At 34.2% G+C, this 26,999-nt stretch overlaps 1 protein-coding gene across 4 annotated transcripts in view; it reads right to left on the bottom strand.

Moving 5' to 3' along the window:
* Positions 1-981: 981 nt before the first annotated feature.
* FBXW7 (F-box and WD repeat domain containing 7) overlaps positions 982-26,999 on the bottom strand; it is a 192,695-nt gene continuing 166,677 nt past the window's right edge. For all 4 annotated transcript variants that reach the window (XM_081303672.1, XM_081303673.1, XM_081303674.1 and 1 more), the window contains 9 exons: positions 25,664-25,805; positions 17,092-17,226; positions 11,932-12,055; positions 10,152-10,288; positions 8,981-9,094; positions 7,533-7,714; positions 5,578-5,803; positions 3,896-4,106; positions 982-2,941 (listed from right to left, as the gene is read on the bottom strand). In XM_081303672.1, coding sequence (XP_081159798.1) covers positions 2,673-2,941; positions 3,896-4,106; positions 5,578-5,803; positions 7,533-7,714; positions 8,981-9,094; positions 10,152-10,288; positions 11,932-12,055; positions 17,092-17,226; positions 25,664-25,805 — 1,540 coding nt within the window. In that variant the 3' untranslated portion in view covers positions 982-2,672. The remainder of the gene's footprint in view (positions 2,942-3,895; positions 4,107-5,577; positions 5,804-7,532; positions 7,715-8,980; positions 9,095-10,151; positions 10,289-11,931; positions 12,056-17,091; positions 17,227-25,663; positions 25,806-26,999) is intronic.

Raw genomic sequence — 26,999 nt, 5'->3', positions numbered from 1 at the left:
AATGTAGATTCTTTAGGGCTCAGGATGTGAGCAGTAATGGTTGCCTCCCTGGCCACTACATCTCTGCTTTTGTGTAGGAGAAAGCTGAAGACTGAGGACCAGAGATGTTGGCTACTCCAAGATCACAGACCCAGATGTGCTACTCAGTAGCCTTGGGGAAATAAGGCTCCAAAGAGTAATGAAAACAGGCTTTATGACTGTAAGAAACTCATTCTAATGAGAGTCCATTTTTATCAACGCTGAGATTTTAGTCTATGGCAGGCATAGTTGAGATTACCGTGTGTGTTGAGCATCCCCAGGTAATTTGAGGTACTGAATATATTTAGAGCTACATAGTTTCAATATCTAAACTCCCCCCACCTTTACTAGATTTATTGAACAAAATGGCAACCAGAAGAGTCTGAACGTATCATAAAAATGACAAACTCCTCAAACCTTACTTTAGTTTGCCAGAATTTCTTACAGGACATCAGACATCTAGTCCTTACAACAGTGTGACTCCTAGTGTTCTGCTAGTTATATATGACTAACAAATCACCTGACCAGTCCAAGCTGCAGCTCTTGGCTCCTCTTTAAGATGCAGGTCCTAGTACCTACTTATCAGGGCTGCTGGGAGCTTGAGAGAGAATACATAGCAAGTACCTGGCAAGCACCAAATGCGAGGATAATTTTCAAATGTACTTATTATTTATACAACGTCCAGTTGTAACTATCAGAAAAGTTTTGTGACTCTTTGAGGGGACCATATTCTTATATCACAGAGAAGCACAGTGGAGTGTCCTCCTTTATAGTGTAGGGGGATATATCAAACCTCATTTTAGTATCTCACCCTTACTTAAGCTGCTTCAAACAGGCTTGAAGTAACCATCTCTGTGTCACCATATAGGGAATGTGAAGAAACCAACAAGACTGTGCTGTTTTAAATATTAGAGCCTAAATATTTATGAAATAGTATTACTTTGGTGGAAGAAACAGGCATACTAACATGAAAAAACACATTTTATTGCACTTAAGTTATAAGAAAATAAAATTTCTAAGTGAATCAAATCAAAGACACAATCCCTTTAAAGGTTGTTTTCCTCCATCATGTCAGGTTGTTACATAACTAAAATTAACCAACTTGAATCTGATTGTTTTAAATCAGACTATAAATAAAACAACAACAACAACAAAAAAAAATAAACAGGAGGAGGAAAAAAGACCGCCTAGGATACAGTGTTAAACCACTTTCACAGTTCAGCTTGAGTCGTGGCTCCTGGAGAAGGAGGCGAACCATTGGACTCGGCGCGCTGGTTTGCGCGTGACGCCGTCACTAGAGACTGAATCGTTCCTTTTCTGTCAGTTACTCAGAGCAGTAAAACTGTAACAGTTGTTTTCCCAAATACTGTAAAACACTAAGACTGACCAGCAACTTTATTTCAATTTTTAAAATATTCTGTCAGTTTTCTCATGTCCGTTCATCCATTCACCACAGCCCTCAAAAAGAAAAGTTTCTCCGCAGAACAGGCGGTAACAGCTCTGTTCCAAGGAATGTGTTTTAATTTTGCCCAGATAAAAGAAAATAAGCTTTGCACACACTCTCGATTCTTTACTTGCAGGCAAACTTCACTCTTTATTATCTGAAACTCTCCCATTCTCAGCCTCTTAGAGGCACAGATGGTTCAAGTTTCAGTGGCAAAAAGTCTTTTTTCTGTAACCAAACTAGAGCAAATTTGGAATTCAGTCTGGGACTAAAACGTCACAGCAGAAAAAAAATAAAAAAAAATAATTTGCTTTTTTTCTTTCTTTCATTTAGCAGCATAAATAAGTTTGGCCACTGGGAGTACAGTACAGGGGTGGGACAACAATCCCATATTTGAAGACCTACTTCTAGCACCAGCATCAAGAATTAAATCCATCTCAGGACTCACAGAACCCAGGACAACTTGCCACCTTTGAGCAACAATATGCGTTGAAGAGTGAATATGGAAGCAACAGTAAATAGATTAACAGAGGCTAATACTGTGATTGATTGACATTGGCAATGGTTGGCAAAAAAATAAAAAATAAAAATAAAATTAAAAAAAAAACTTTTCATGATATCTGTACAAAAACAATTCACAGTAATTTTTTTTTCCTAGCTTTTCCACTGGAGAATCTTTTGTTGTGGTTGTTGTAGATGCTCTCTGATTAGAAAGTCAACCAGTACTTGTTGATATTATTGCAGCTCCTTTCTAGGTGACAGTGGCAAAAGAACAGGCGAGCAGAATTGGTAACGATGTTTCAGCATAACACTGCCTAACAACCACTGGAGAAGAAAATAAAGAAATAATTGCACCTGGTTTTTAGAAAGTCTCTTTTGCAAAGCTGCCCTCAATCAGAAGTGAAGCCTTTTATGTGATGAGACAGCAGACGCCTCTCTTGTCAGTTACGGTTTGTCTTCTCTTCCTCTTTTCCATCCTAGTCTGTAGGTCTTTTCAATCTGTTGCCCCAAGCCAACATCCTGCACCACTGAGTACAAGGGATTTTTTTTTTCATTTTCTCTTCTTTTTTCTTTTTTTCTGTTTTTTCTTTCTTTCTTTTTTAAATTTTTATTTATTTTTTATTTTTATTTATTTTTTATTTTTAATTTTTTTTGCGCAGGGGAAGGGAAGGGAGTATATCGTCTACACAAAATTTGTCTTCTCTGCTCTTCACTTCATGTCCACATCAAAGTCCAGCACCAGCAGCTTGGTTTCTTCAGTTCCATTCCGACTCCCGACTGCACACACCAGCTTTGTGTTGGAGGCTCTGATCCGCCACACAACTCCCCCACTACCCCCACTCTCCAATGTGACTAGGTTTCGAATAAATTCACCCGTTTTCAAGTCCCATAGTTTTACAGTTCCATCATCTGAGCTGGTAATTACAAAGTTCTTGTTGAACTGTAAACAGGTCACAGCACTCTGATGCTTGTTGGGACCTAGACAAAACCAAAGGAATTTGATTGCTGGTTAGAAATCAAGACTATGGGTTAGTTACATTATAATTTGCAGACTTCTACATTAGAATATACAATAAATGCAACATTTAAAATGTTACATATTTAGAAACTTTGTTATGAGTATTTTAGGATCAGCATGGATGTAAGAAAATCTGGCAGCTATCTGTAACTATAACATTAACTTTCAAGAGTTCTGTCTTCCAGGAAGCCTGGTTAGCTACCAGGCACACATTTTATTTTCTGGCTGTGTGAATAAGAGCATTTGCTGGCAACGATGTAGGCACTGCAGCTTCATATGTTCTGCTGAGGGACAAATGAGCCTAACAGATTTATCACCACTTGGAACTGACCAAAGATGAAAGCTGAATGGATACTATTATCAATCTCTGAGGAAGAGGTAAAATCAACCAACAACAAGCTGCAAAGTTCCCCGCCACATGGCCTCAATGAAAAGACTCTAAGGGTTAGCACCAAAGGGGGGGGGGGGGGAGATCATCATGAAGAAGTTACTGTTGGTATATCTCATCTGCTATTAACAATTCTCACATGTACCCTGTCTATTTCAATGGGAACTATTATTCTATTACATTCCAGTTTAGCAGGTGGCTAAGTGGAAGTCAAAGCAATTTTCTATCAAAGATGTTTAAATTCAAAATAAAATAATCACTCCACAACTAAAATGAGTATGTTGCTTCTGTGAGACAGCCAAGAACGTTCTTTCTTCTCACTGTTCTTTAAGGTTAGGTTGAGTCAAGTAAACAGGTACAAAGTACTTCAACCATTTTATATTAAAACAACTTTAAACACTTTTTCAAGGGTGCCTAGTGGTGTGAGAGTGAACATTATCATAAACATATCTGGAGCAAGCATTTCTGCCTGAGCAGCAATCACCTTTTTAATGAACACAATTAAAGGTGGATAGCCAACACTTACCTTGCAATGTTTGTAAACACTGTCCTGTTTTGATATCCCAGATTTTAACTGTAGAATCTGCATTCCCAGAGACAAGAATATTGTCTTTGAGTTCCATTCCACTTGTTAACGACTGGTGCCCTGTTAATGTGTGAATGCAGTTCCCTGTCTCCACATCCCAAACTCGGATTGATGTATCAAGAGATCCACTCACCACATGGATGCCATCAAACTACAACAGACACAGATTATTAGAGCAGCAGCAGTATGGATATGCTTCCTATCAATTATTGATCTTAATTCTAATAGGGGAGGAGGGACAGTGTGGGCAACATGCAAGGCCAAGAACAAAACAGGGCACTAGGACTAAGGGGCAACCACGGTGAAATGAATGTCATCAAGAAAGGATACACTGCAGGTTCTCAGGCACATCTATCAGAAAGCTTGCATTTTATGCCCAGTAGCTTCAAAGTAGATGCAAAAATAACTTACAAAGAACACAAAATGCCTAATATGAACATTATTTTTGGATCACCTAGTCCTACTTAGTAGCTATGTACCATGGATGATTCAATGAGGATTCCTTCTGTATTTTACTTCCCCACAGGAAGTTGCACCTAATGACATGGCTTACAATAAAGAGGGTGCTGATTAGTACCTGAATCATGAAAAGGGCTAGAGGTAACTTGCTTGATGGTCACAAGAAAGTTTTATTAAAAACTGCATGTAAAATAAAAGTTTCATTTACAAGAACATAAAACTAAATAGGAAATATGCCAAAATATAATTGTATCTGGAATTAGAAGGGGTGGCATTTTGATAACAAAAGCAAGATATACAGCATTTCTTCTCCAGCTTCCTAGCTATACCAGGTTCTGAGCATATCACAAAACAAAACAAAAAAATGCAGCTAATACCCTCTGCTTCAAATTCATCACCTTTCCTATTTTGACAAACATGTTTACCGTGTATCAATATTACATGGTAGGAACAGTATCCTATCAGTTAAGAAACAAATACCTTAAGAACAGAACAGCAATGTCAGTACTGGGATTATGTACTAATTTGCTGATCATTAATGGGTGGTAACTAGTAAATAAACTATTTAAGCAATAGAAGCTACTTTTAAATTGAAAATACTGCCTTTTAGGAACTAAAACTATTAGTCAGTTATCTTGAAATTTAACAACTATTCATGGATGTCAGGTTCAAATGTTAAATAAACAAAAAATCAGGTGAGTCAAAGTTACTTCTTATGACTGCAAATCAGTGACCCTGGGACAGTGGAATAGCTTTATACAGAAAGGCTCCACTTCTACTCTGAATGGGGATGTAATCACAATTACATGGTCCATCAACTTTTAACTATCAAGGCAAAGGGACAGCTTTTGGCCAAATTAATCATCTGCTAAGGAGTTTATTAAAATCCAGGTTACTCTTCTATGAGACTACTTATTAATTAATACAGCAAACTTAGGGCAGCAAAGTCTCAAGTTCCAAGACAAGCATGTGTATTTTAGAGGGAGAATGTAGCACAGAAATGTACTTCATGCTAATTTTGAAGTACATGTAAATGGCAGATTAATTGGATTCACCTTTTTTGGACAGTATTGGATCAGTAATTTGACAGTGATTATCCAAGGAAAATAATCTTATGACTCATCAGCAGAGCATCTAAGGGATGGGGAGATAAGATCTCTTACCTGTAATGAATAGACTCTATTGGTATGCCCCTGCAACGTGTGTAGACAGGTCTCAGTCTCTGGATCCCATACCTTCACCATAAAATCATACGCTCCACTAACAACCCTCCTGCCATCATACTGAACACAGCGGACTGCTGCTACATGACCCATCAAGACATGTAAACATTGGCCTGTCTCAATATCCCAAACCCTAAGGGTGGCATCTCGAGAACCGCTAACGACTCTGTAAAGGGATAAAAAGAAAAAAAAAATTTTTTAAATTTTAATAACATCAGAAAACGTGAGAGATGAAGTCAATGTTTTTTAAACTCTTTTTTCTTTTCTTAAGCAGGAACACGTTTTCACAAGAAATCCTATGCAAAACCTTGATTCATAAACACGGTATTGAGTTATTCTGATTGGGATGGGACGTGGGAAAGCCCAGAATATATTCAAAACTAGGGCCAAGTCTACTTAGTAAAGAAGATGCTATGAACAGAATTTAAGGTGAAGACTGCAGTGGATAGGGCCTAGGGATGTAGCTCAATGGTATTTAGTACTTGCCCAGCATTGGGTGGGGGAGGGGGAATTGCTAGTGAAGACTGCAATGAATTCACTTCAGGAGATTTTTTTTTTTTTTTTGACAAATGAAATAGAAAACACATTTGCTTGCAACTTCCCCTGTGAAAGCATTATTGACATTCCTCAAAAGACTAAGAATGGACCTACCACATGACCCAGCTAGACCACTTCTTGATATTTATCCAAAAGAACTAAAGTTATAATGATATGTGCATACAAATATTTACAGCAGAGCAATTCACAATAGCCAAGTTATGGAATAAACCTAAGTGTCCCTCAATAGATGACTGGTCAAAGAAAATTTGGTATTCATACACAAAGGAATTTACTCAGCCATAAAGAATGGATTTATGTCATTTACCGGTAAGTAGATGGAACTGGAAAAGATATTGATAAGTCAAGGGTCAAAAGTTCTCTCTCACATGCTAAAGCTAGAGAGAAATAAGAAATCAAAAAGAAAAGAAAGGGGATCTCATGAAAATAGAAGAGAGAATGGTATACTAGAGGAAGGGGATAGAGGGATAGAGGGCAGATGGCAAAGAGGAGAAACTGAGAAATGAAATTGACTAAACTATGTTATGTGCGTGTATAAATATATCACAATGAATTCCAGTTTTATGAATAACTATAATGCACCAATTAAAAATAAATTTAAAAATACATTTACTTAATAATGAAGACATCAACAAAAACACGGATTTAACAGGATGTGTTCCAGGAGGAGAAAAGAGCCAAGGAGGAGAAGGCAAGCAGTCCAGTTTAGCTGAAAGCATTGTGAAAACTACACTGAGGATTTTTTCCTTTAACAGTAGCAACTGTAGCCTCCCAGAGATGTAAGAAGAGCACAGTGATGCTACCATAATTATAGAAAGGCTCCCTGTCAGCTGTAGAAAAGATGAGATGGCCACGTCTGAAAACTATGACTACTGTTCTGAGGACAGGAAATGAGAAAATAACCCACAGGCCTTAGATTTTTTCTTGATTTAGGGGATGTGATACAGTGAGGTGAAGGTGAGTGGATAATTAAAAAGATGCAGAGTTTTAAACTGAAGCCTAAGTGACTGAATTTGTTCCATCTGCAAAAACATGAATATCCAGAGAGAAAACAATTTTTGTTTAAAGATGGTGAATCATCAAAGAATAAGAAAACGATTAGGGAGTAGAGTCTCTGAGGGAAGCCCAGGAATCAAATGAAGGAGGAATTTGAAAGACGAACCCCCAATTTTAAGCCAATATGTTATGGCTTTCTCAGTTTAGAAACAGCTACAGTCTAATAATCAAAGTCTAATTTAGAAGTTCATTATCACAATCTCAACAACGTTACACAGAAAGGAACCAAATTCACAAGTGACAGAGGAAAAAGTCCCGACCATGTTGGATTTTCCCTTTACCTTTTCTCATGGAGATGCATGCAGCGCACAGTGGAAGTATGCCCATACAGGGTGTGTATGCATTCCCCCGTCTCCGCATTCCACACTTTGAGAGTTCGATCTGTGGATCCACTAATGATGATATTGTCTCTCATCTGTGATGACCATACTCCACCTGTATGTCCCACTAATGTTCTCAGACACTGGAAAAACACTTAGGGTGGTTAATTTGTGGGGGAAAGGAAAGTAATTTAAATGCTATTATAATAGCTCATTAAAATCTGTAATAAGTTATTTATCAATTTGATAAAGCATCAGAAAAAAAATTTTACTCATGACTACAATAAGACCTCACTAGTCTATACTGCTTTGTTTATTCAGTAGAATAACATACTTAAATACGCACACACGACTGAGAAACCAATATGTAGAAAGCAACCATTGATATAAAACATATGATAAGAATCATACAATATAAAACATGTGATACAACAGAAAGTAAACATATGAGATGAAAGCAAAGCATGATAGCTCAAGCCTGGCCTTTTTGATGAAATAATACTAAAATTGCAACTTGGTTTCTTCCATGGGAATAGATTCAATGAAAGAAAGCCAACAGAGTTGGGTGTGGCTACATACCACAGTTTATCTGAATATGCCCCAAGCAGTAGCTAAGAGCTAGCCAAGCTACTTCAAGACAAGTAAAGACAGACATTAAAACCTTGAAATAAATCCAAAACTAATATTACCCCATGGAAATATGAAGCTGCTTTAAAAAATTTTAACATCTGACTTGGAATATTTATAAGATTCTTGTCCAAGAAGCAATATGGTAAAGACATTTTGTAAAACATGGATTTTTTTTCACACTCTTCTGTTACTTTTTAGTTGGCCAGTTACTTAATTCATAAAAATATTCTCCTGTAGATGATAACAATAAATATTCACTAGATAATACTTAAGGATATAATATTATATGAAGTTAAGATATTGCTTGGTCTTTTTTCTTCAAACCCATATTTAAATATCCATTCTGCTTAACTTCCATATCATGAGAGCTTGAGATAACTCCAGATGAGCAAGATATACTTAAGTTCTAAATTATAGGCAACTTATCAACAAAACAGGTTACAAGGAAAAATAAATATCACTCAATCATGTTCTTGAAAGATATTTAAAATAAATTAAGTATAATTTGATGGGAAAGGTGGGAAAAACTGAGCTATGAAAAAGAAAACACATCTGAAAAATTTTAAAATACCAGTCAGAAAAACAGACAAACTATTTAAATGAAGAAAAATATGACATCCCTATCAAGGAAAACATCACTATCATCATGCTGGGGAGACTTTCATTATTATGGGGGAGCTAAGTTAGGATCAAAACAGGATCCTTGCTTTACTGGTTGATCCTAGTGGTGATATAAACACAATGGCAAATTTATGAGGTGTAGAAAGAAGTAAACTTACTTTGCCTGTGACTGCTGACCAAACTTTTAAAGTGTTGTCATCAGAACCACTAACTATTCGGTTACCACAAAACTGTAAGCATGTGATCACATGATCATCGTGTCCTTTCAGCACCTATCAAACAGATGTATAAATCAGAAATAAGCCATTATATTATGTTTTTAAAATACCAGTGAAAAGACAAATGAAGCCAAAAATGGGAACAACATCATCATCTAGTTCTACAATTAAAATCTACAGGGCTAGGTTATGGTTCAGAGGTACAGCGCTCACCTAGCACATGCTAGGCACTGGGTTCAATCCTCAGCACCACATAGAAATAAATAAAATAAGGGTATTGTGCCCAACTACAACTAAAAAATATATATCTATATTAAAAAAACTACATATAATATGCAGCATTATCCTTCCTAAATAATGAATCAAGCATTAAACATTTTATTATTTCCATATTCTATTATTTGTGTAACTGAAACATCTGCTATTAAAATACTGAGTCAAGACCTCATAAAGATGGTTTAAACACAAATACATTTTATGATCATCTATTTTACCTATTTAACCCCCCCAAATGCATCTTATTTTTGCAACTTTAATACACAAGAACAAAAGAAAGCACCTACTAACTAGAAAGAAAATAGTAATAGTCATCAGCTTTTTCAAATTAAAACAAAGAAACTTACCATGGTGTATATATGTTAATACAGAGTCTCCCCAAATTGTTTTTTTTATTATAAAAATATATCTAAGAATTTTAACATTTTTACCACTCTTACATACTTAAAACACAATGTAGAAATATACAGAATATCAGAATTATGCTTCAATTTATAAAAATATAACATAGAAAAGCCACCAAAAATCAAAATCTAGGTCCTTAAAAAAAAAAATCACATTTGGAGTGTAGTCTTAGGGGACTGGCAAATTCTGAGGGAGAATGTATATAACACAATAAAATTCAAAAGGATATTCAGAGATTTTCATTTACATAAGAGAGAAAGACAATCAATTCACCTGAACTCATCTTTTACGTAAATATCTCCAGTTATTTTAAAACACACTTTTCTTTCCACAGAAGATATGCATGAAGTTATACTGCTCATCAAGAAGTAAAACAATACATTAGGTATTACACCATAGAGTAATGATTTCTGTGGAAGAGTCCAGTTACCTTAGGAGATTTGAGTTCTCCTCGCCTCCAGTTTGTATCAATTCTGTGCTGTCTGATGTATGCACTTTTCCACGGACTGTGTATGAAACCTGGTTTTATTACTTTTCTTCTCTTGATATGCAATGGTTCATCAATCCCTAAAGTATCAAAAGAATTCCAAAAGAATAATTCTCTTCATCAACAATACAAATTTCATATTTTACAATATATCTCATTTTCTCTATGCTCAAAACAAAAAAATGCAGGACACTGTCCAGTTTCTAACTGTTATAAACTATGCAATAATAATGTAGACTTCACATTCTATATGGCATATTTTTGTATTCACTATTTCATTTCTTTCTCAGAATGATTCTAGGAAATGTTGATGAGGATGTATAAAAATTGGAATGTTTGTACCCTGCTTGTGTGAATATAAAACGGCTTAGCTGCTGTGGGAAATAATTTGACAGTTGCTTAAAAAAATTAAATATACAAGTAACGCATGATCTAGCAATTCTAGTACTGAGTATAAACCCAAAATAATTAAAAGCAGAGACTCGAATAGATGTCTATACAAAATAGTTAAAAGCTGGGAGCAATGCAAGTGTCCACTGACAGATAAATGGATAAACAATGTGGCATACACATATATGGAATATTATTTGATCTTAAAAAAGGAGATATTGCCACATGGGTGAACCTTGAAGACATTATATTATATGAAATAAAGCAATTACAAAAGGACAGATATTGTGTGTTTTTACCAAAGGTATCTAAACTAATCAAATTTATAAAGACAAAGTGTTTGTTAGGTGCTAGGGGGAAGGAGGAATAGGAGTTAAGGTTCAATGGGTACCAAGTTTCAGCTAGATAAGATGAAGCAGCTATGGAGATGGACAGTGATGGTGGCACAACAATGCCAGTGTACTTAACAGCACTAAATTGTACACCTAAAAATGGTTCAAATGATAAATTTTATTATGTATGTTATGCAATTTTTTGAAGAGTTTAAAATATGATTCTTTGAGAGATGAGGCAGAGTTGATTAATCCTACATTATATATATGCATACATGAGAATAATAATTTCATTGATTAATCCAAGATTCAGACAGGGGTCTGATAGAATCAGGATTAGAAATCAAGTGTGGAGCTTCACCTCAAGGCATTATTAACCCAGACCAACCATCAATGCTCTCCTTGACTATACAGTTAGGGAGTCCCCCCCACATGGCTACCCGTACCTCTAGGATTCTTTCACAAAAATGTTGCTTCTCAGAGGCAAATGATATTTTTACATATTTTTTTTTGTCCAAATGATTCATTTTCTAGAAGGCTGCTGGGGAAAAATACTCCCTTTAATATGGATGATGCCTACTCTTCTACTAAAACAGATTTTCTGATTTTAAACAGGTTCTAAGAATATAAGCTCCAGGTAAGGAAAAACAAACAAACAAAAAAATCAAAAAGGCAAGATGCTTCTATATCTTCAGCATTTAAGAATGTCTAGCTCACAGGAGGTATTCAATAAATATTTATGATAAAAAAATAGAATACTCAATGCTGGGTATTTAATTGATAATACAATTTTTAGGTTGCCTTTAAATCATCCTCATCTTGACTCTTTCCCTTAAATGAAGATCCATTCTTTGATAGGCTACCAAAGTTCTCTTTACTCATTTATCCACCACTTTATTCTAGCTGCACATAAAACTTGTTTTTATTTTGTCTACTTGTTCTCAGAATTACTTTGCCTTTTCAAAGCATAGGCATATTCTCTGTGTAATTTTGAACCTTACCCTCTTCTCTGCATTTCTCTCTCCAGAGAAGGTTGTCTTCAGCCAAAATTCTCCAGTAGCGACACGTCTGAGCTGCTTGTAGCAGGTCTTTGGGTTCCAGGAATGAAAGCACATAAAGTGCCAGCTATTGAACAGAAGAAAAACATAGGATACCCATATATATTTTTTTTAATTATAGAACTAAAGGTTAATTATTCTCCACAGGATAAAACACTTAGATATAAGTGTAATTACATTATAATTTGTAAAATTATGATAGTAACTCCAATTTTAACAAATATAAACTAGATTAGAAACAAAAGCACCCTCTTGGCTTTTATGAATTTCACTGCACTAACTCTTTATCTCTTTATACAATAATGATTAAACCTCTGTCTCTGTTCTTGCCTTTGCTCTGTGAACCTCACCACAATAAGTTTAATTTTTATGTAATTATATATACTTGTGTTCTCTCCCCTCTACAATGCAAGTTCACTGAAGACAGAACCTGAGGCCTTCCTGATAGCCTGACTGGTAAGAAATGAGAGTTCTACATAATTTTTTATCATTTCAGATAGGCAGATATCACAATTAGTGATTCTTCATCACATCAAACTATTTATCACAATGATAAACTTCTAAAACATTTACACACTTGACTATAAATGACAAAATGAGACAATTATTAAGTCATTCCACAGACACATAAAAGTAATTGGGTTCTAATTACTTTACATTGCTTATGGGGATTTTCTCGATGGGTCACAGAGAGTTGTATATTTCAGCTAGCTCTTTGGAATACTATTAATTTAAAATATTTATTTATAATACTTGCAAACCATCATTTTTTTTCCATTGTATGAAACCAAGTCAAGTAAAGAAAAAGGAAGGAAAAGAAGTGAAGTGATGGCCTTTGACCATGCTTATTCAAGTAGCCTCACACATCACATACAAATTTAAATTACAATATTAGAATGAAAATTTATCCAAAGTCTAGTTTTTATAAACTAAATGGCAAGGATTAAGTCAAACTACCATTTAAAGTGCCAAAGATTACATAGGAAGTGAAAGTATGACTTGAATTATTTTTCAAAGCTAAATGAGAATTACATGATTTAAATTAAGGTTTCCTAATGATTTTATATATATATATATATATATATATATATATATATATATATATATATATATGGAGTTCACTTCTAATCACATACTTTCTGAGCACATTCTGCATACAAAACACTCCACCTAGACAGTACTAACCTTAATACTACTATCGATGAATAAAAGTGAAACACTTTTCTTGAATCACTTTTCTTGAATTAATTGATTCTATCAGAAGATCATTCTTACCTACACATACCGAGTTCATTTAAAATAAAAGGTCATGATTATATTCAATAACCTATATATACATGTGTATATAAACATATGTGTACATACATCTCTCAACATTTTATTTGATTAACGGGTACTCTACAAGCCACGTAATTTTAAAATTACCCATCAATCAAAGCCTAGGCAAGTTTGTTTAGTTTCATTGTAACAGTAATGTGAGTTACCATATTATTAATCTATGTGAAATTATAATTCAATATAGATATTGTCCAGCACAAAGATACTTGTGCAAAAGAGATGCTGATTAATGTCCAAGGTATTATAATAGTTCACATGAAAAAGTCTATTCTTTTTCTTGAGTTATCAGACTGAAGTACAAACCAAGTAATTTACAGAAACATTCAATTCATCTTAAAGGCTAGGGACAAGGAAGCAAGAAATTGAGAATAGTTGAGAATTCAAAAGTACCTCTTCAAACCAAAAGGAAAAATTTCCTTCTTTTCATCCAAGTCCAGTGTTTGGATGCATTAGAAAAATGCAAAGCAACACTCAGGTGCTAAGGAAAGCTGAAGTGCTAGTGTAATAGGTAACTGACAAGCTGTCTTTTAAAGGAGCAGAGGCTCCAATTTAACCTTGAACTTGCAATTATTAAATGTTTGTCAATTTACATACAGCTAGTTCAATTGAAACATATAGCTAATAGAGAAACTATTCAAGGCAAAACAGAAAACTATGAATAAAAAAGCCAGGAAAAACATAAATCAGCAAAGAAGGTTTAAACCAGGGGAAAGTAGATCATGCATATACTAGCAACAGTGTCTTACATGGGTTTTGAGTTAAACTGTCAAGTAAAGAGGGAACAGCTATAAGTTATATGATCCTAACTGTGTATTATGGAGAAGTGTACCAATTCCTCAAAAGAATCAAGGTTCTGTCATACGGGGCTCTGAAATGGGTCTGAATGTTTGTGTCCCCTCAAATTCATGTTGAAATTCTAATTCCCAATGTAATGTTTTTAGGAAGTGGGGCTTTTTTGTAGGTCATCAGAATGAAACCCTTAGGAATGGAATGAGTACCCTAGAAAATGAACCCAGAGAACCCTCTTACCCTCTTTCAGCCACACCTTATGAGGATACAATGAGAAGACAGAAGTCTACAACCTGGAAGAGGACCCTCGCCAAAACCCAACCATGCAGGTGCCCTGATATTGGACTTCTTAGCTTTCAGTACTGTCAGAAATAAATTTCTGCTTATAAGATGACCAGTCTGTGATACTTTTTACAGTAGCTTGAACTAAGACAGGATCCTTATTAGGGGACACAGACCACACTTTTATACTTTAGAGGTGGCTAATACTTTCCCAGGCTTGCTATATTTCAGTGTACTGACAAGGAAAAAAATTTAAATGAGCAAAGAGAATGTTGGCTAATCCTACATCAAGAATATCAGGTTTTGTTCTAGATTATCTATTATACCACTATGATTCCCTTGGTATTTACTCACAAAATAAGGAGAGTGCTATTTAACACAAGCTTCTCTTATGACACTAGTGCCATTTTTGTCAAGGTTTTTCAGATTAGTAAGTAAATGTTGGTAAATAGCTTTGAGATCTTCCCAAATAATAAGAAAAACACTATAATTCCATCTCCTGTCACAGAGGTAATAATGTTTTAAATAATGATAATACTGAGTCTCTGGGCAAGATAAAGCTAATTAATTTAAGGGCAGATCTATGCCATTATTTCTTCATGTATAAAATAAAGCATTTTTCAAATTAGGAAGCATTCTGTAGTTGAAAACAAAAGGAAAAACACAGATAATATGCTAAGCTAGGGATCTCTCTTATTCTCCTCTCTAGCTTCACTTCTTTATCCTCAAGCAACTTTTAAAAGAACATTTAAGCCAACAGAATCTTTACTGGATTTACCCTTGATATTGATAATTTGTGCTAAGTTCTTGGACTCTTTAAAAATACTTTCAAAATTCTATTGAGTATAAATCACATTTTTGTGTATTAAGAAGTTACTACAGAAATGAAAATAAAGCAAAGCAAAACATACAAACAAACAAACAAACAAAAACCCTCTCCATTCTCAGAGATAAGGGAATAAACTAGACTCTGAAAACTGCATTTTAACAAAAATGCTACCTTCCAAAGTAAGGAGGATATCAAAAGAAACCATAAAAAATATATCAGAGGTGGATACATTTACTTTCAGTCAAATACTTATGAAAGTGTTTCCTTTTATTAATGCCCTTCTGGAAGCAAAAAGAGCTTATGTCACCTTTATAAGCCAAATCTATTGAGAAGATTCAGTTTTAGAAAGAACTACCAAGAATAAAAATTTTTTTCTGGATCAATGTCATTTTAAAAAACACTCCAAAGAAAAAACATTTCAAGAAATTGATATTGTATCAATTTTGCTTCTCCCTGAAGTTATGCTTAAATATAACACTATTTTATTCATAACCAATGTAAAATTATAATTGGCACTATTTAATATTGTTAGGGTATTTAGAATGATTATCTGAAAAAAATCAACTCCTTTTCTGTTCAAACTTGAAGCTTCAGGATAATTTTATATTGTCTTCTGGGTGGACATATAATTAGTGGCATGATAATTGGTACAAATATAAATCATGGGGACATCAATTATTTAATGTTATATTATTTGTCTGCTGACAAAAATGAAATTATGAAATCTATAACATCAATAACAACACTATATCTACTATACCTTGTTCAGTCAAGAGTGCCCATATGATCATAATCAGTCCATGACAAAAGAATAATATCAGTTTACACAAAAACCAAAAAAGATGCCAGGTGCAGTGGTACATGCTTGTAATCCCAGCAACTCAGGAGGCTGAAGCAGGAGGATCCCAAGTTCAAAGCCAGCCTCAGCAACTTAGCAAGGTCATAAGCAATTCAGTGAGACCCTGTCTCTAAATAAAATATAAAAAAGGGCTGGGGATGTGGTTCAGTGGTTAAGCGCCTCTGTGTTCAATCCCTGGTACAAAAGAAAAGAAAGAAAGAAATGGGCACAAATAATTCCAAAAAGTGCTATAAAGAATGCAACTGGGGGGCTGGCTGGTGGCTCAGTGGTAGAGCGCTTGCCTAGCATGTGTGAGGCACTGGGTTGGATTCTCAGCACCACATATAAACAAATAAAATAAAGGTCCATCAACAACTAATAAAAATATTTTAAAAAATGTAACTGGTATGAGTGTATGTTTGTATGTGTGTGTGTGTGTGTGTCTGTGTCTGTGTGTAATGGAGTCAAAGAGGAGAATGAGTAGTAGAAAAAGATATACATGTAGAATTCTATACATTTAAAAATAATTATATAATCTAAGTACCAGAGAGCCACAATTCAATAGCATCAAAAAAAAAAAAAAACTACTGGTCTTAAAGGGACTTAGAATACATAAATGACAAAATAAGGAAAAAAAATTGTTGTTTTGATAAAATCAGAACTTTTTAAAAATCCACATTATAAATAATGAACATACCAAGAAAACTGAACGTTGGACTTCAGATAACATAGGGAAAAATCTTGGTAAAGAAACAATAAAATGAATGAAACTCAATGATTAGTCTCATATATCTGACTTAATCAAGTTGTAGAAAGAAGTAACTTAGTTCATAAGCATATTTTAATTTGATAATTACATTATTAAGTCATGGCAGTTTACCAACTTAAAGCCCTCTTGACCACAAATTGAGAGTGTTAAACTGAAAATGCTGAATACCACAATTAGTATTACAATGTTTAAAGGTTGTAGCAATTGAGTTACATATTCAAAAAACACCCACTGAACACTGTAACTGATCATCCTTACCTCTTTAGGGAGCAAAGAAATAAAGTCTCTTTGAAACTGGGGTTCTATCACTTGCATCATATGTTTCACTTGCGTTGGTTCACAACTATCAATGAGTTCATCTAAAGCAAGCAATTTCTCTGGTCCACTCCAGCTCTATCAAAGAGGAATTAGAATTTTTTATTATTTTAACAGATGTTCCAAGTTAGAAACTCATAAAGGAAAACACACAACCACACTTGAACAAAGCAAGCAAGCACTCTGTATGTTACAAAGTGGCTGCTTATATCACATTTTCTCCAGAATCCACTGAAGTGATATGATTTAGTCTGAAGTTTACTGTTTTTTAAATTGTCAAAGCTTTAAAAGTCATGAGAAAATATTTTTGTATTACATTATGATGATAGTTATTTGTTCATCTACAACTATGATACCACTGAGATACCAAAATTTTATTCCAGAAACATCAATTTGGGTTAACTGAGTACATAAGGAATTTTGACTAATTTTTCTTTCTCTATATTCTTTCCAGTAGGCACCATTAAATTTGATGGTTTCCATAAGACACTCACCTAAGAGGAGACTGACAGCATCATTTACAGAAGAACTAATAACTGGATATTCTGCATATCTGAGAAGTACTTCTCACAAATAAAGGGGATTTGATTTGTCTTATGAAAATAATTTCAGACAAAACAGCAAATAATAGAAAATAATAGCTAACAGTATTATTCAAAATATAAGCAAAGGCCAAATGAGAATAAGAAACAAAATGTTATTACCATAGAAAAACAAAAACATTATTATACTTTAAAAAGGACATTAAGGATTTTTTTTTAATTACCCCCCCACCCCGAGTGAGGAGCACCTGCATAGAAAAGCCAAGATTCTTATAGAAAAACTTAAAACCCATGCAAATAATTTAAAATGTTAAAATTTAACAATAATCATGCAAAATATTTAAATAACTAAGGATACTTAAGTGAAAAAACACCCTTGGGTGAGCCTTTGCTTCTGTAAATCTATGCCTACTTGAGTACCTTTGTGAATTATAATGTCCATTTCAGAAGCAGAGTGAATAGAGAATAATAAGTGAGGTTTGGAGCTAGAAAGATCTGCATTTTGATACTCCATTTCTTGGATTTTGTTATATTTGAAATACTGAGATATATTAAGCATCCAAAAAGCCTTACTCAGAATATTTCCTAAAGCATTTTTAAAGTATTTACACTTTTAGAATTTATAATGAACCTGTCTTCTTTCCTATCATTAAGTACAGATTATGGTAATACTATGAAATATTTCAATAGTATTTAGCTATTTCTATAATATACTCCATTTCACCACCTAATATAAGGACCCACAGGCTCCAATAAATTATGGGGTTTTTTCCTTTTACTTATGTTCGGAACATTCATCAAATATGTACCTTATACACTTTTTGGTCAGAGTGAGGATTTACACATAAAAATGAAAAACACTACATACATGTGTTCACACACATGGTCAATTACAACCATCTAAGAATTTTGCTGGTTTCCCTCATATAACTTTAAACACTGACCCAAAACTTGCCTATCTGACAATCTGATCAATCTCTACTCATCTCTGACCACTCAGCACCCACAGTGTAGACTCACTGACTTACTGATGTACATCCCTTGCAGGATTTTCAGTGGCTTTTTATAATGTTATTACATCATAGGGGTTTGTGGACACTGCTACCATAAGGACATGCCCATTTCGGGTGATGGAAAAGTCTGCTGACTTAATTAAAATGTAGCTTTAAAGAAAGGCATTTGATAGAATAATTTTAGAATAAACCTCTTAATCTTCACCTATATGAATATTCGCCTGCTTTAAAAATATTTTTGGATCTGTTCATGATTAAATTTTGATTTAAGGGGCTGGGGCTGTATATAGCTCAGCGGTAGAACACTCGCCTAGCATATGCGAGGCCCTGGGTTTGATCCTCAGCACCACATTAAGATAAATAAAATAAAGGTATTGTTTCCAACTACAACTAAAAAATAAATATCTAAAAAAATTTTTGATTTAACAACCAAGACATTCCATGGAAATTTCTATAGTAAAAAGACAGTGAAAAATCTTTCAATGTATTTACTACTTTAAATGTTAAACAGGTATGCATTTGATTAATAAATACTATACCTAATTTAAGGTAATAAGCCATACATGTTCAATGTTTTTTTTCCAGTTAATGAATTATTGATTTTTTTAAAAGAATAGAAAAATAATAATATCAATACAAAGTATATGATGCTAATAGAAGAGAAATATCTTTTATCAAATCTTTTAATAGACAGGTGTAGAATGAATAATAAACCAGAATAGAAGATAAATAATTCAGTTCTTAAGTAAATGTTCGAAATTGTGTCAGAAATTTCTATATATTTAAGAGAAAGTTTATGAAAAAATTTATGCCTGGATAGCAAAATGTCTCTAAGAGTAAACAGTATTTTGGATAATATTTTGATTTGAAAGAATATTTGACTTAACAAGAGTCAAATGAAATTTAAATTATGTCTCAATTCAAATTACATACACATTCAGTAAATGTTACTTTGAGCTAATTTATTGAAAAGTATATCACTAACAAGGATTGGGAACATAAGCTATAACTATAGTAAATGAAATTTACTCCTCCATCTTTCCTTCTAAATCTCCACTTCCATAGTCTTGCTAGGTTCAGTAAAACACAATTCTGTTCTACAACTTGCTCAGGCCAAAAACTAGAGTCATCCCTGATTCCTCTTTCTCTCTCACCAACAGATGGCTCTGACCCAAATAAATTCTGTGGCCTCAAACATCAAAACACACCCAGAATCTGACCGTTATTACATGGTGTAAGCCATAAGTATCCCTCACCTGGACTGTTGGCATAACCCCCTGGCTGCACTCCCAGCGTCCTACCTCTGCCCTGCTCCTTCTATTCTCCACTCAGTACTCAGTAATCCTCTGCTTCAAACCTTCTACTGGCTTTCCACTTCAGTTAAATAAAAAGTCTTTGCTTGGCCCACAAGGTTCTAATTTCCTACTCCTTTTCCTCTTATTTACTTTTTCTGCCACACACATTCTTTCTAGGCCTCAAACACTCCAGGCATGCTCTGCCTGGGAGCCTTTCACTTGCTGTTCCCTATCACATTCTACTCTAGATACCTATAAGGTGGCCTGCCTGTCTTCTTCCCATCCTCCTTCAAGAGAAACAAATTTTAATTTGTGGGCAAAACTGCAAATACAAATTTGAAAATTTCCCCATGGAAATATCATTTTATTTTAGGAACTGGAGCACACAGGTAGTACAGAAGAGTAGTAGGGGCAGGGAAATGTAACCAGGAGCTCAAACTTTACCAGTAAACTCACTGTGCAAGTGGATGAAGTTTCAGAAACTCCACCTACATTATAAGGGCTTAGTCTGGACCAGTGGTCCCCCAAAGCTGACCAATGAGTACAGGAATCACATAGTCCCACAATCTACCACCTGAGAGTCTGCTTCAGTGGTCAAGATGCAGCTGAGGATATTTATTTTTCTAAAAAAAGCAACTCATCCAGTGTTGGTACAGGTGATCCTTAATGCCCTAGTCAGGTCCAGGCCTGAATTGCATGTGGGAAATAACTGACTTCTATAGTACTTCCACCATTCCACTGTGGGCCAGTTCTAATTTTCAAGTTCTACTTAACATCAAAATCTGACCCAGAGAACACAACACAGGTTTTATTTTTTGAAGAAACCAAGAATCAGCCTCTTTCTACTTTTAATGCAAAAGTCTTTCAAATATTCAAGACATATGAAATTCTCCTTTAGTCTTCTCTGGTCAAATACATGATTTTCTTCAACTCTCCCACATAAGGTTTAACAAGGTTTCTCATATTATAACTAATAAAATTTCAAAGTAATAATGAACTTAGCCTCTTTGGGCACTATCCTGTAGGTTTTAATCTTTTGTTGATTAGCAAACAAGATTTGAATAAAATACATCAGAAGATATGTACAGCTTCTATGTTAGCATGAAACTTGATTAAATCCTTCAATTTCTAAATCTAAATGGGGTTGACTCCCATTTAGATATCAAAACAGAAGTACTTTATATTTTATCATTTTTATTACTTTGAGTGTAACATCTTTTCAAAAGACATTTATAGCTTCAATGCAAATATGCTTTGATTAAAATACTTTTGAAACTAATGACATTTATACAATGTTAGAGTTCCTCCACATATTTCTTTGATCCTCATGGTAGGATGTGAAACTACTATTTTTGACAGCCCCTTTTAAGACCAAGAAAACTGAGGTCCACAAAAGCTGTATCTTGACCAGTGGAGAAAGCTAAACTTAGTGGTCTCCACTGTAATTCCAAGGACAGCTTTAAACACACCTATATGTTTTCTTCCTTTTGATAAATTCATAGTGTTATATTTGTTTTATGGAGTAAAAATATAAAGGGAAGAGTGGTTATATAACACCAATAAAATTACCCAGTTATTAAGAGGCAAAACCAAAATTGGAACTAAGAGCTTTTCCATCTAGGTCATATATGCTTATTCTTTCAAGATGCCTGGGAACATAAATTTTACCAAAAAAAAAAAAAAAAAAAAAAAAAAAGAATGTTCATGCCATTAGTCTTTACCTAGTCTAAACACTTCAAGTGAGAAACCATATATTAATACTCAAAGGACATAAACAAACCAAAAAAGACCAACTATCTCCCTCAAAATTAACAATCCGAAGCTTCAATTTGGCTGCAAAATAAAAGTAGAAAGTAAATCCATGACTACTGAAAATTCAAACAGTAAAACTTGTGTTTTTTTTAAATTTTTGTCTTTAATTTGCACTTCTATTTTGTAGTAGCACTGTGTTTTAATTTCCTCTTATCCATGATGGTGTATCATTTGTTCTCATTTGATATAGAAATTGAGTACACAATACTTTTGTTAGAATAGATGGAGCTGGACCCAAACAACGCTGTATCACTGCCTTAGGAGCAATAGGAGGACAGTAAGAGTACAAGATCTCCCATTTTGTTTGTTATGAAACAGAAAAGTCATCATTAAATGCCGCCACAGCATATCTGTAGAAATCGTGCCAGTTTAATTATCCCTCAACTGTACCACATAGGTCAATTCATGACTCCCCCACTTTACTATGAAATTATATCTGCCTATAAGTTAGGCACTAAAGCATTGTAAGCCTTTAGGTAAATGATTCATTTCTAGTTACTTTGGAATCAGCCCTAAAAAAGGGGGACAATCTATGACAATGAAGTTCTGGTTGTGTCACAAGACACACATGGTACTGAGAAGATTAAGGTCCTGATCTACCTGTCAAATTGTTCTTTATTGCTATAGATTTGATTGCTAAATAATATTTATCTAAAAAAATTATGGTTCTTTATCTTTGAGGATAATTCCATGTTATTCCTGTTAATTAAGAACAGGTTTTCTTCACTGTACCTACTTCTCAAATGAACAAATACTTTTATTGGGCCAAAAGCTGGCTAACACTCTTTAGTTTATTGAGTCTCATTGATTCTACAAAACAGTTTCTCATTTTGGCTTTTACAATTAATGTTTCTGAAATTGGGATCTATAGAGTCTCAGATTTGATGAAATATAGCAAGTGGTAACATTTGGACAATTGATAAAGGAAAGCATAAGCTAACTGAACAAACAAACATTGTATCAAAGAACTCTCTCAAATATCCTTACTGCAAAATAAAACATAAATGCCCTAAACTATAGATCAATATTAAAGAGTTCCCTTAAAATCGGCAAATATCCTAACTGGTTTGCAAAAAATATTTTGGTACTTTAAAACACTGGAAAAAAAAATGGGCCTTATCACATGAAAATAAATCTTAACTCTAAATAACCTTCTAAGAAATAAATCTTTTCACATACAATCAAAAGCTGTCCACAATGATGATAAAACCATTGCTAATCGGGTAATTTTCAATCATGTTAGTATATTCTTGCAAAAATGATATGAATCCGGCAGAATTACACCTGTAATCCTAGTGACTAAGGAGGCTGAGGCAAGAGGATTGCAAGTTTAAGGCCAGCCTTGGCAACTTAATAAGACCCTCTGCAACTAAGCAAGACGCTGCCTCAAAATATAAAAATCAAAAGGACTGGGGATGTAGCTCAATAGTAAAGTACCCCTCGGTTCAATCTCCGGTACAAAAAAATAAGAAATCAGCTCTGCAATCCTCTTCAGTGCTGTGTTGTAAACTGACATTCGCCTACAAGCATGGCAACACACACCTACACACCTATCTCCTGGCTTAATCAGAGACAATAGAAATCTTTAAATATTCCTTTAAGAATATATAAATGTCTTGTTCACCTAAAAAACTAAAAAAATAGATATTTAAAGGGGGGAAGGCGCTGGGGTTGTGGCTCAGTAGTAGAGTGCTTGCCTAGCATGCATGAGGCACTGGGTTTGATCCTCAGCACCACATAAAAATAAAATATTGTGTCCACCTAAAAAAACTAAAAAAAATATATATTTTTTAAAAAGAATATATAAATGTCTTGTGCTTTATTTTCAAATCTTATTGATGTATAAATTTCCTTTACAAGAATGGGACAAAATAAAACACTCAGAATTCTGGGGACACGGGAAAAAATAAAAATTCAAAAAAACCTGAACCTGAGGTAAAACAATGTAGGGGGAGGGCATGGGTAGGAATAATTCTTGCAGAAAAGGTATGTTTCATGAACAAATAACTATGAAAACTTACTTTAAAAAAAGCTACTTTGTAATTGCAGTGGGTTCATAACTTGTTTTGTTTTTTCTTTAGTACTGGAGATTGAACCTAGGGGTACTTTACCTCTGAGCAACATCCCAGCCCTTTTTAAATTTAAAAAAAAAATATTTTATTTATTTATTTTTTGAGATAGGGTCTTGCTATGTTAGTTAGGGCCTCACTAAGTTGCTGAGACTTTCCTCAAACTTGTGATCCTCCTGCCTCAGCCTCCCAAGTCTCCTGGATTAGAGGCGTGCACCACTGCATCTGGCTTCATAACATTTTAATAAGAATTAAATATAACTTTAATTCCCTAACCCAGAGATTCTTAATCTTTGGACTGGATAATTCTTTGTTGTGGGAGGCTGTCTTTTATACTGCCTCCACCTTCTAGATAACAGCAGTGGCCATCCACCCCCACGGTTCTAACAACCACAAGTGTCTTCAGACACTGCTCTCTCAACTAGGGGAGAAGGTGAACCCTGTTGAATATCAGAGTTCTAAGCTTTCAGTTACCATCCTTCCTCAAATTGGCTATATCCTAGTGCTTCTGAAATCACCTGGAGGGTAGAAAACAAATTTTAAAATCCACTTAAAAGCAACATTGCTTTAAGTAAGTTTTCCACCCCCAGAAAAAAAATGAAATATTTATTCTGGTTTTGCCTAGGTATGTGAAATAGTAGGATTTACAAAAGATGACATCTTAAAAATCTGAAATAGCAAATGAAGTCAAATGAAGTATGTTTTTCAACTATTATTTCCTTGTGCATTCATTATGTACCCAACAATTCAAGCAGCTAGAAGTAGTAAAATATATTCATTTTTACATTAGTATGGTAGATAATATCAGATCTTCACATCATTTCTATTTACTGTTTGCAAAGAATAATTAAGCAAGTGCTTAATCCATGCCAACTATTTTGCTAAACACTTGATTCATATGCATTATCTCACAGGAAGAAGAGATAAATCAATTTAATATCACTATCTTAAGTTATAAAATTCATAATATTCAAGGTTTGGTAGCAACCAATCTACCCAGTAAATGTTCAAAGAATTTAAATACTAGTAAAAGATAGTTAGTGGAAATGGAGCATGCTGAGTCATATATACGCATGTCATTGATAAGAAGAAGATGCATTCATCAACTCCAGTGGGGTTGTAGTGATAAATAAGTCACCTCCAGAGATTACTGGAGTTCTTAAATTAATTGAAAGTCCCTAATTTACAAGCAATGCAATTTAAAAAATAAGAGTACATTCAACAACCCAAGACCCAAAGATGAATAAGAAAAAGAAAAATGGTCTTATTGCTTAATAATCTATAAAAATGCAAATATACGTCAGAAAACAAGCATTAGACTTTCTTAATTAGTACATTTAGAAATTAAAACGAGCTCCCTTATTTTTATAGCATTTTATTGAGATACAGGTCACATACATTCGCCATTCAAAGTACACACTTAGGTGGTTCCCAGCACACCCACCTTGATGTGTAGCCATCACCTCTATTATCTAGCTCCACAACACTTCTGCCATCCAAAGAAACTCTACACCTAGTACCAGGTAGTCTCAATCATCTCCTCCCTCATTGCCTGGCCACCACTTATCTATTTTCTGTCTCTATGGGTTTGCCTATTCTGGATATTTCATATAAACAGAATCAACATGTGGCCTTTTGTGTCTGGTTTCTTTCACTCAGTATAATGTTCCCTAGGCTCATTTTCAGGGCTACATGTAACTTCATTCTTTTTTTATGGGTGAATGTCCCTTATTTTTTGTAGCAGTTAAGTAAAACATTTCAAGTAATGTGTGTACAAATGTTACCTGAAACATTTTTAGCCATTCCTGGAGGCCTGTGGGTGGTTGGACAGATGTAATCCGACGTCGTTGTTGCCCTTGGCCATTGGCTGCTCTCAGGTCCCCAAAAGTTGTTGGTGTTGCTGAACATGGCACAAGCCCAGTGGTACTACAAAAAAAAAATATATATATATACACACACACACACACACACACACACACACAGTAGAAGCAAAGACATATATTTCTTAAAAATAAGGAATGCTTATTTAATAAAAAGGATGATGACCTGGGCATATTTCAAACATCAATCCAATTATTCCTTTTATTTGCTTATTCCCAGAGAACATGAGTACACAAAACCCATTTTGCTATTCTTGGAGTAAGTTTCCTCCCTCCTACATAACCACCTGTTATTATCCCAGCAATGGTAACTGCAACCAAATAACAGAATCTCTATGGCAAAACTGCAAGTCACAGATACATACATACAAATAATGGTAAAATATTTCCTTAGGGCTGTGGATGTAGCTCCAATTTAGAATATGTGCTTAGCATGCATGGGGCCCTGGGTTTAATATCCAGCCACAACCAATCAACCAACCAACCAACCAATCAATAAATCAATCAAATATTTCATTAGAATATATAGGCCCTCTTCTAAGACATAAAGTTTAAATTTTAAATTTTCTTTATAAAAAGGAGTTTGAGACTCTGTTTTAAAAACTCCAGTATATAAACAGAATATTCAAATGTTTTGGATATCACTAGTCAAACAATTCCTTAAGTTTGCCCAAATGCCTTCATAATTATACTCTTAAGCTGTTGCTATCTAATTCTTAATTGTTATTTATAAAGCTTGGTCTGATAGTTGATAAGAATCAGCCTTGATTAGATGTATAGTTATTCAAATTAAGTGTGAAGAACTTATCTGCATCTAGTATAAAATGAAAGAGGTTAAGACCAAATGACCTGGCTTGAAAACTGTCTAACTCTCCTAAAAACAACTAATAGCAGGAAGAACATAGATATGTTATTGATATATTATTTTTAAATTTCTGTATCCAATTAAATTATTTACTCTCAAGGCAAATATTGAGCATTTCTATTTTAGAGATATTACCCAAAAAAAAAAAAAAAAGGAGAAGATGGTTTAGCTTGGTTAACAAAATTACATTTCTAGAATAATCCTTAATTTCTTGAGTTATAATAGTGTTCTAAATCCAAAAATCACATACGTATTGTATCATAATAGTCGAGTGTTAAGCTCTGTTAAATTACTTGTGACACAACTTCCCCAATGTTTTCTTCAATTTTTTTATATGAAATGTATTTGAATGTATTTTACATAAAAATCTTCATT

Source organism: Spermophilus citellus, assembly GCF_964194105.1.
Source record: "Spermophilus citellus genome assembly, chromosome: 8".
Classification (NCBI taxonomy): domain Eukaryota; kingdom Metazoa; phylum Chordata; class Mammalia; order Rodentia; family Sciuridae; genus Spermophilus; species Spermophilus citellus.
The sequence above is the reverse complement of the archived record's forward strand: the minus strand, read 5'-3'. Positions and strand labels throughout refer to the sequence as shown.